This window comes from Cuculus canorus, chromosome 1, assembly GCF_017976375.1.
Source record: "Cuculus canorus isolate bCucCan1 chromosome 1, bCucCan1.pri, whole genome shotgun sequence".
Taxonomy (NCBI): domain Eukaryota; kingdom Metazoa; phylum Chordata; class Aves; order Cuculiformes; family Cuculidae; genus Cuculus; species Cuculus canorus.
Genome location: NC_071401.1, coordinates 117,472,176 through 117,482,785, shown reverse-complemented (window position 1 = coordinate 117,482,785; position 10,610 = coordinate 117,472,176). Strand labels below are relative to the sequence as shown.

Sequence of the window (10,610 nt, the reverse complement as noted above, 5' to 3'; positions counted from 1 at the left end):
AGAAGGGTGGGATGTCATCCAGGGGGACCTGGATAGGCTGGAGGAGTGGGCCTGTGTGAACCTCATGTGAGTCAACAAGGCCAAGTGCAAGGTCCTACATCTAGGCCAGGGCAATCCACAGTTTCATGGAACTGTTAGAACAGGTCCAGAGAAGGGCTACAAAGATGATCAGAGGGCTGGAGCACCTCTGCTATGAGGACAGGCTGAGATAATTGGGATTGTTCAGCTTGAAAAAGAGAAGGCTCCAGGGAGACCTTATAGCGACCTTCCAGTACCTGAAGGGGGCCTACACGAAAGCTGAGGAGGGACATTTTAAAGGGCATGTAGAAACAGAACAAGGGGGAATGGCTTTAAATTGGAAGGGTGGAAGATTTAGATTAGACATGAGGAAGAAATTTTTCACAATGAAGGTGATGAGACACTGGCACAGGTTGCCTGGGGAAGTTGTGGGTGCCCCCTCCTTGAGAGTGTTCAAAGTCCGGTTGAATGGGGCCTTGGGCAGCCTGATCTGGTGGGACATGTCCCTTCCCATTGCAGGGTGGTTGGAACTGGATAATCTTTAAAGTTACTTCCAACCCAAACTATTCTATGACCTTGGAACACAAGATTTTTGCTACTGTAGCTATTTTAATCAGATCCCAGGAGTTGTACTACAGGATTTTTCAAACTAACATGGCTAGCTGTAGTTTGCTGCTTGCTACAGTGAGAGTACAGAGTGTGTATGCTAACAATTAATTTCTCAATGGCTTCTTCCATGGTTAATGTCCATCACAGCATACAGCTCAGCTTCGTTAAGAGGGAATTGTCCCTGTCCATGGCAGGGGAGTTGGAATTAGGTGATCTTTAAGGTCCCGTGCAACTCAAATCATTGTTATTCTATGATTCTATTATGGTAGGTGCCCACCATACCAGACAGGATTATACTAGTGATTTGTTGGATTTTTGTTAGTTGCCAGGTCTTAAGAACTCAACATAAACTACCATGCTTTTTAAACTTCTATTTTAGATACAACATCAGGCAATAATAACTACACTGGAAGAGTTAAGAAGGTTCCATCTCTGCTTTTAAGAACGTGAATTGACGTCAGTGCTTCTCTGATACCCATTAACTTTGAGATTCCTCTTCACTGCTTTTAACATACCTTCTGGGGCTACCTACTCTTGACACTGATTATTTTAAGTACTATTAAAGGGTCGAGCCTCTTCAGCAATAATACTTAAATATTAACCTGTAGTGTCCCAGCATTTCTATACCCCTCATATGAAAAATACAGTAATATATTAAAAGCAACATAAGAAAATATCAAAGGAGTTAGTTATCCAGACCAAATATTTCACTCACATTTGATGCTGCCTAACAAACTCTGCAAACTGACGATCTTTAGCGTAGAGCTCTATAATTCGAATCCTGTCCTGAATTTCCTAGGATACAAGAAACACAATTGTAAGTACATAACAGAGATTAGAATACTCTTGAAATAACTGATTTCTGTTTTTTTAAAAAATAAAATTCTTATGCTATGCTATTGCAGGGAGTAGAGCTTGATATTAGGCACTTCAATGCTAAAATTCTATATGTTTGGGGTTTTTTAAGTGAAGAACTTCACTGAACTCCAGCAATACTTCACTCTTAAATCAAAAGCAGTGTTTGGATACAATGTGGTGTTTCATCAGGCTTTAAGAAAAACATTCCTTTCTCATAAGTACTTTCTCTACAAGCCCAGCTACAGGCTGGATTCAGACCTCTCAGTTGCTTAAGGATTTGTGGTTCGTTCCTGGATATAAATCTCTTCTCTTTAGCCTTCTAGAGGTAACCCTGGATACTGGATATATAGGAAGGAAGGAGAAAGATGTGATCTAACTTGCAGGTTATAGGAAGACCTAAAATTTATTAAACAAACAACTATAAAAAGGCCTGGATGTGCCAGGTTTTCACTGTATAACTACTCTTACATAAGGTAGTTGGCATTAAAAGCTAAAGGCCAGGTCAAGTGATACAGCAGCAAACTCCCTCCACTCCCATGAAGTTACTTAAGCAGTCAGCTCCTTTATGACGTGAAATTCATTATAGGTCAGAACACAGCCATCACTTTCTCTATACTTAATAGCAAGCAGGGAAATAAATCCTTCCTCTCTTCTCTTCAGTATTACAGAAGCTGTAGATGCAACTTCTTTACCTAGAGCATAGACACTGGGGAAAACCTGGGCCCGCTTCTCAGGTTACAAGTGTGGAATAAGATTATTGTTTGTATATTCTCTTCCATGTCACTATGCAAACAAGGTCGCTTACCTCCTTAGTAAGCTCGCTATTTTCATAAATGTGCCTGATCTCTTCACTGCTGTATTCTGTGGATGTCTCTGCACTGGTAGAACTGTAGGACGTTAGCTGAGGGTATCTCCGGTAATAATGGCTGTAGCCAGTTGTATCACTTTCATACATGGGGTTGTATTTCACTGCATTCTCAATGGAAGAGAGGCTGTCACCCTGCCTGGGGGAGTAATAAACAAATTGTGAGCTTCTCTGCAGCCTGGAAAGTCAGCAGATGGATTAAGGAAACCAGGCATTTGGAAGCACCTCTACGTCCTATTGCTTGTCACCTATGTGATATAAGACTTAAGACAGAATTATCCTAATTTTACCAGATATATGTTAAAATATTAGATGGTGTCACTTACCCCTGCGAGTCCTCAGTGTCACTCTTCGTGTACTGGTCTCGAAGGGTCCTGGCCAAGAAGAAGATGACAGCAGATGCCACCAAAAGAAAACCTGCCACGGAAGCAATCGCAATACCGACAACCAATGGCTCAGACACATATTCTTCACAATGCTCCCCTCTGTACCACCAGTTCTCTCCCACACGACACCTGCAACAAATAAACACAAGGAAATTAAAAAACAGCAACCACCTTTTGCTAGTGTAAATGTATTTAATGTTCTGTTGTGATGTGCCCTCGGTTAAGTGACCTCAAAAAATATTGTTGCATGTTCAAGCACCAACTTTCTTGTAGTTGTAGTAGTAGTAGTAGTAGTAGTAGTACCAACAGCCTTTTTTGTATAGAAACATTTAATGGTTTAGGTTGGAAGGGACCTTTGAAGGCCACTTAGTTCCAACTCCCCTGCAGTGAGCAGAGACGTTTTCAACTAGATCAGGTTACTCAGAGCCCTGTCCAACCTGATCTTGAATGTTTCCAGGAATGCTGCTTCTTCTATCTCTCTGGGCAACCTCTTCCAGGGTTTCACCATCTTCATAATCAAACATTTTTTTCCTTATATGTAGTTTGAATCTAAAATCTTTTAGTTTGAAAGCGTGACCTCTTGTCCTACATCAACAGGCCCTGCTACAATGTCTGTATTCTTATAGGCCCCTTTTAAGTATTGAAGGGCCTCAGTGATATCTCCCTGGAGCCTTCTCTTCTTCAGGCTGAACCACCCTAATTACCGAATTGAATCAAATTAAAGAAGGATAATGTTTTTTGCAATTTAGGATATCCTGTGATGTGTTAAAACTGGAAGGTGTTTAGGCTAAGTAAAAAGTTATACTTTGATTGAACCTTACACGTGAAGTATAGGACACTATAAAAGCAGAAAACAGCTGTCTTAATCGTACTGCAGTGTAAAACCAAATGAAAGTGTGGTAAATGAGCAGAATGTTAATATAATGTGAACTGAACTCCACAGTGGTTAGTGAAATAAATAAATAAAATAAATTACTAGAAAGAAGTATGTGTCCAAGATTGTATCTTTGCAACAGTTTCCCAAAACACCATTCAGTATTTCTGCCTTGCTGTGGTTTCGAACACAAGAACTTAAACGTTAATACTGGCTTTAAATATACCAGTAAAAATAATATATTTGCATTATGTGTGTTTGGGAGTTCTTGCTTTAGGAACTCATGAAATTGTAAGGTATTGTGATGACTCAAAGCTATGAACCTTATTAATAATCAAGTCTCCTAATAACATCAAGTCTTCTAACATCAATATCTGAAATTAGTAAGTCTTACTTTAAATTTCTAAAAGTTACTAGTAAGTAATGGCCAGAGCATGCTTGAGTTCAGATGCTTACCTGTTTCTAATAACATTATTATACAAATATGGTAAGATTTATGCTATATATGTGATTGTATCCATTTTTGTAGCTTTAAAAACATTTTTATTTCTCCTGTTAACTGCTAGGACTTTAAGATTGACTTTAGAGATGTTATCAATAAGTTCTTTAAAAAAAAATCACCTGGAGTAACATAAATAATAATTACAAGTAGTCAATTTCTTTTTCACAATAAGTCTCCTACCTTTTGTTGATAAGTATATTTTGTTTTTAAAAATAGTAGGTTGTCATGTTGCTTGAAAAGGAAAAAAACTAAGCGAGAGTTGATTTGCCTATATCTTATACTATGTCTTTTCCATTACTGGTAAAATACAGAGATCTTGTTCAAATGTATCTATCTTTTCTAAAGCAAAAATTTGAACCAGGGGGGCTGTGCCTTGATCTTTTTTTGAACTGCACATAATTTTTCCCAAATGGCCAATGATTTCATTTTATTACTTTTTCTTATCCAAGAGCATTATTTTTAATATATCGATGCTATATGAATATACCTTTCAGATACAAATTTTTGTGATGGAATTAACTTTCATATGCTTTATGACATTATCTAACACTTTGCTACTTAAGAAAACCTCTGGAGATAAATTCTATTCTCAAAGATCAATTAAGGTGATTTGAAAAACTGATTATATTCCATTTCTACTATTTTTCTTAATTAACTTTCTGATGTTTCTATTCTAGTAATTTGTTACTGTCTCATTTCTGTTACATACATAGGAAAACAAACATTAATATTGGGACCTCCACTCAGCAGCACAACATGAATGATACTCATTATCAACTCTCTTGTTGCACGTTATCCTGTAGAATTTTGCACAAATCTTGTTGAGTGCTACAACAAAGGAGAATATAAGGGGGTTTCATACTGGAAGTACATGCTTCAAACATCAGGTTGGGCTACCTGCAGATGGCCCCTTGCCCAGGGCTTATGTCGCACTTCCCATCATTCAGGCAAAAGTTTGGTTGCAGATCACAAATGCTATTGCATGGCAGCCCATCAATGCTTAAGTAGCCAGGATTGCAGACGCACTCGGCCTCCCCACTCCAGCGATTTACTAAACATTCAGAAAACTCATTGCAGGCCTGGAACTTGCAGGGATCTGCTTGTTCACCTGAGAATACACAAAGCGGAAAATATTAATAATAGAGAGGAGAACCTTAACTGAAGCAAAGCGCTGGCTATCTGCTGCTATTTTCTCTAATGATCTCTTAGTTAAAATAATCTGCAAAAATCTGGCATGCATCTTCCCTGAGTTACAGAATAGCCTAAGGTCAACAATTGCTAGGAAGATTTCCTCTCTCTACGTAGTGCTTGTCAGTGGTGTAGCTAAGACCAACCAAGAAGCCAAACAAAAAGGAGAGTATTAAGTGTTCTTTTTCTTACTAGACTGTGCAGTACCTCAGATGTTCTCTCATTTGCTGCAACTATATTTTGCAAATGAGTAAAACACAGCTGATTTCCAGTATTTATTGTTATAGGATATTAAGGTAGCATACAAGGAAGGGCAGGGTACTTCAGGCACTCAGCACCTACTGTGATATGATTTGCTTTTGTCTGCAAGGAACACAAGCTTGGAGCATTTGAGATATCTGATTTGTATCAAGATTAAGAGGGCTGACATACAATTAAATGGTCAATATCAAAAGATTTGTCATGCTAATTAGACCACCCTTCTAAGAGAGCTACCTGCAAAGAACAACTACCAAATGCCAACACATCAGCACTGTCATTTTTCCCTAGCCTTAAAACAGGAAATATTTCTGTGTTGATTCTAAGGTAAACAGCTGTCTAACTTGGACAGGGAAAAAATCTTTCTCCCTGTATCAGAGGATTAAACCGAGAGTGCCTGTAAATTTTTAATGCAGCTAAGGCCTTGCCAGAAGAGTGAGGCAGCAGATTGCCTACCTGGCAGCTAAAGTGGCTGTAGGAACAATCACCAGCCTTCACCTTCATTCCCAAGTGAAAATGCAGTCGCATTATATAAAATACTACACAAGGCAATTTTGGCCCCCTGTGGGCCCCATGTAGCTTGCTCAGGCTGGGTCCCACTTTGATTTTCATCTCTTTAGTCACTAACAGATTTTCATTTATTTCTTTCTTCGTGAAAAAAGCAGTGAGCAGTCTCAGAGGTGCTGGGAAACTTTGTAAGTTCTTACAGCAGAAGTTGCACTAAATCTCTTGGCTTTAAACTGCACTTCCCTGCCATCCTTACCTGATTCCACGTCCAAGGAGTATTTATCAATGGCCAGGTTCATGGTGTGATATGCAGTGTTGCAGAAGTCTTCCAGGATCATGTACACAGCATTGGTGACATTCCGAGGCACAGGTTTGGCAAATTTCATTCGACTGTTCACCACGATGCTGCCATTTCTGAAGTTCAAGATTTCTAGATTCTGGAAGCCTGTCAGATTTGACTGAAGGTAGGGCACCAGCTGCAGCACAGGAGACATGACAGAAAATGAATCTCTACTCAAGCCGCTTGCACCGTTATTGCATCAGACAGCAGGAGCCTGAATTACTTTGTCCAAATCCCACAGCAAGGATATTAAAACTCTACCCAATGGAGGCCCAAGCTGGTGGCTTGCTAGGACTCCGAGTACTTCAGACAGTTCTTAAGAGCACACCAATTTGCAGACAATTGCCAAAAGTCTATGATTCAGAAATACAATGCTCAGGACATACATTGTGTTCTCCTTTGATTTAAGCACCAGGTGTACTCACTGTTTCACAGGGTATTTTCTTCAAGCATGTCCCCTTCCCCTTTCTCTCCTTTGCTCCCTGCATCTCCCACAACAAAATATGGGAGATTTTAGTCAAGTGAGGGGAATTTTCTGCTTAAATTTTGGCAGTTGTTGCTGTATAATTCCTGTGAGGAATTTGCTAGCCATCGGTCAGTTTAAGAACAGCTTAGTGCCCTGAGCTACCTCTTACTTAGGAGGGGTTGAACACATTGCAGAAAAGTTACCTCCTCACAGCCCTGATTTATATTTACTTCTCTCTCCCTATACACTAAATACAGAGCACTTGAGAAGAGAGTAAGGGGAGTGTTGTAGTGACTTCAGCTACACTGCTACATTTATTGACACCAGCAGAGCATCTGACCCATAGTCCAAAAAAGTTAAACTTGAGAGAGACTACTGACTAAACAAAACCCAAGAGACATCCCTCCCCTCCTATTTCCAGACAGAATTTTCCCATGAGGGAAACAAATAATACCTGTAAACACCAGTCTTGACAAACTATTATTTCCAAACTTTTTTTTTTTTATCTGTCTGGTAATGGACATTCAGCAAGAAATGACTCTTACCAGTTCCAAGAATCGCTGCTCCAATGCTTTGTACTCAGGGGAGTTTTTATTAAACAGATCCTCTGAAAACATCATATTGGTAACCCGAAGACTAAAAAATACAACTAGAGCTCGTGATGGGACAGGAGAACTATTCTGATTTTCATGTGTGGCCCAGGCCACACTGGCCATCTCTGTGGACTGGACATGAGTTGTTAGCTCCATGTGACTTTCAGTCATGCTCCTTCCCTCCTCAGTCAGCTCAGGAGAAAAGTGGATAGTGCTCACGTGATCCAGGTCTACTGAAACATCCAGAACTCTCGTTGTTTCATCTCCTAGTATTGTTGAGGAAGCCATAGGTGATGACGTTGTAGATTCCACAGGAAGGAGAAGGGATGGAAGCTCAACAGTGCTTGTTGGTACACTCATTGTCACATAAGAATTCGTAACACTGCTGGAGCTCTTGGAAACCTGCATGTCATGGTCTGTACCACCCTGCACAGCAAAGCCCTCTGGAACAGTGGTCTCATCTATTACAGAAGGACCTACAGTTGAAACTTGAGTGGCAATCAGCATTACCGATGGCACTGTCTGATCTAATGAGTTTTCTAATGCTCTATTGGTAGGCCAAACATCAGCTAGATTCTTCACTCCTGTTCCAGTAGTGTCTTGGCTTGCCAATGATGAATCTAGGGTATGCTGCTCTTCTGTGGAATCATCAGGGTACACTGTGGAAGCAGACGTTACCATGGAAAGATCTGCAGTTAGAATAGTTTCTGAAGAGCTTGTGTCCAAGTAGCCTATTGTAGCAGCTTCAGTTACATCTGACTGCCCCACAGTGAATAGTTCTCCCACCACTGTCCCGTCTTCATTTTGGTGTTCAGTTGCTTCAGAAATTATGTTCTGACCTACACTGGACTCTTCAAGTTGCCCCATACTGATCGTCCCTGTAGGTGTAAGGACACTTTCTTCCACAGGCAGACCTGTATTGTACAGTGAAACAGGTGCCTCTCCAGTTGGTATGTCTACAAAGGAATGGTCCACTGAAGGCTCCAAAGCCAAGGATGGTTTAACAAAAGAAGAATCATGCATGCCAAATGTTTCTGTCTGTGTAGATGGTTCCACAGATGATGGCTCTTCTGTCTGTAACACAGGTACTTGTTGAGCTGTAGTCTCTGGAAAGACAAATATTTCAGACTCATCAAGGAAATCTTCTTTTGTATTGGCCATTCCTTCATTCTCACCTTTGGAAGGATCATCATCTAATTTATTCCCAGAGTTAAGGATATAGTCTAAGATCATGCCTTCAGGAATATCCTCGTTTCTGATTAACAAAGACTCATTGTCATCTTCAAGCCAGCTATCAGGACCAGGGTAAAAAACTGGTTCCAGTGTTGCTTCTTCCCAAGGCCAAATACTTGATTCCATTTCTTTTCCCGAACCATCAATAGCTGAACCAGATCCATCATCATATATAACTCTGTCTCCAAGATATATATCAGTTTCTTCTTCCATAGGGTGTACTTCTAAGGGAAAATTAGTTTCTTCCACAGACCCACGTGGCACAGAGTCTGCATTGCTACTGCCTGCAAGACTTATTTCTTCCTTCTCAGCAGACACTATTTCTTTAATATCAGTCTCTATGACTGATGAAGAGGCCACTGTTGGTGTAGAAAGCAGAGGAACAGCATAATCATCTGTAGACAGAGATTCGTCAGGCACAAGGTGAGGAGGAGGACTTGAAGGCAAAAGGTTTTCAGATAGTTCAGTATCTTCAGACACTAAAAATAAAAATAAAATAAAATTACAGTTAGAATAATTGATTCACTTAATTTGGTAAAGACCATTGGTAAAGATCATTGAGTCTAACTGTAAACGTGACACTGCCAAGTCCATCACTAAACTATGTCCCTAAGTGCCATATCTACATGTCTTTTAAACATTTCCAAGGGTGGTGACTCAGCCACTTCCCTGGGCAGCCTGTTCGAGTGCTTGACAACCCTTTTGATAAAGAATTTTTTCTTACTACCCAGTCTAAACCTCCCTGGCACAACTTGAAGCTGTTTCCTCTCATCCCATCACTTGTCACTTAGGAGAAGAGACCAAAGCCTACCTCAATACAACCTCTTTTCAGGTAGTTGTAAAGGGTGATAAGGTCTCCCTTAAGCCTCATCTTCTCCAAGATGAACAGCCACAGTTCCCTCAGTTGCTACTCATAAAACTTGTGCTCTAGACTCTTCACCAGCTTCACTGCCCTTCTTTGCACACTTTCCAGCAGCTCAATGTCTTTCTTGTAGAAGGCGGCCCAAAACTGAACACAGTATTCAAGGTGTGCCCTCACCAGTGCCAAGTACACGAGAACAATCGCTTTTCTAGTCCTGCTGGCTACACTATTTTGGTACAAGTCAGGATGCTGTTGGCCTTCTTGGCTACCTGGGTACACTGCTAGCTCATATTCAGCTGGCTATCGACCAATATCCCCAGGATCTTCTCCGCCAGGCAACTTTCCATCTTTTCATCCCAAGCCTGTAGCTCGCATCCGGTTGTTGTGGACCAAGCACCTGACCTAGCACTTAGGCTTGTTGAACCTCATGCAATTGGCCTCAGACCATCGATCCAGCCTGTCCAGATCCCTCCATAGAGTCTTCCTTCCCTCAAGCAGATCAACACTCCCATCTAACTTGATGTCATCTGCAAACTTACTGAAGGTGCACTTGATCCCCTCATCCAGATCATTAATAAAGATACTAAATAGAACTGTGGAACCCCAGTTGTGACCATACACCAGCAGCATTTAACTCTATTCATTACAGCTCTCTGGGACTGGCCAACTCAGTAAATAGTACACCATCCAAGCCATGAGCAGCCAGTCCATCCAGGGGGATGCTGTGGGATTTCATTATGATGAGAAGTGTCAATTTCCCTTTGTACTATTGTTTGTAGCTGTCTGTTCAGCATGTTTCCTGTGATAAGGAAATCATCCAGACTGGATGAGGCTTTGAGCAAACTGATCTAGTGGAAGGTGTCCTTGCCCTTGGCAGGAGGATTGGAACTAGATTTTTAAGGTCCTTTCCAACCCAAACCATTCTATGATTCCATCATGACTCTATGATAATATTCTGGCCTTTGTATTCCAAAGTCAGAAGGTCCCCTACTGACCTCTCTCACTATTCATTCAGATATTCTACGGGCCAAGACAAGGCTGCAGAGTAAGC

At 40.8% G+C, this 10,610-nt stretch overlaps 1 protein-coding gene across 6 annotated transcripts in view; it reads right to left on the bottom strand.

The window, feature by feature from the left end:
- IMPG2 (interphotoreceptor matrix proteoglycan 2) overlaps positions 1 to 10,610 on the bottom strand; it is a 65,891-nt gene that overhangs the window by 7,378 nt on the left and 47,903 nt on the right. For 5 of the 6 annotated variants that reach the window (XM_054061361.1, XM_054061378.1, XM_054061370.1 and 2 more), the window contains 6 exons: positions 7,417 to 9,176; positions 6,322 to 6,541; positions 5,010 to 5,220; positions 2,677 to 2,865; positions 2,291 to 2,489; positions 1,343 to 1,422 (listed from right to left, as the gene is read on the bottom strand). In XM_054061361.1, coding sequence (XP_053917336.1) covers positions 1,343 to 1,422; positions 2,291 to 2,489; positions 2,677 to 2,865; positions 5,010 to 5,220; positions 6,322 to 6,541; positions 7,417 to 9,176 — 2,659 coding nt within the window. The remainder of the gene's footprint in view (positions 1 to 1,342; positions 1,423 to 2,290; positions 2,490 to 2,676; positions 2,866 to 5,009; positions 5,221 to 6,321; positions 6,542 to 7,416; positions 9,177 to 10,610) is intronic. The other variant, XR_008448974.1, reaches the window with a different exon arrangement.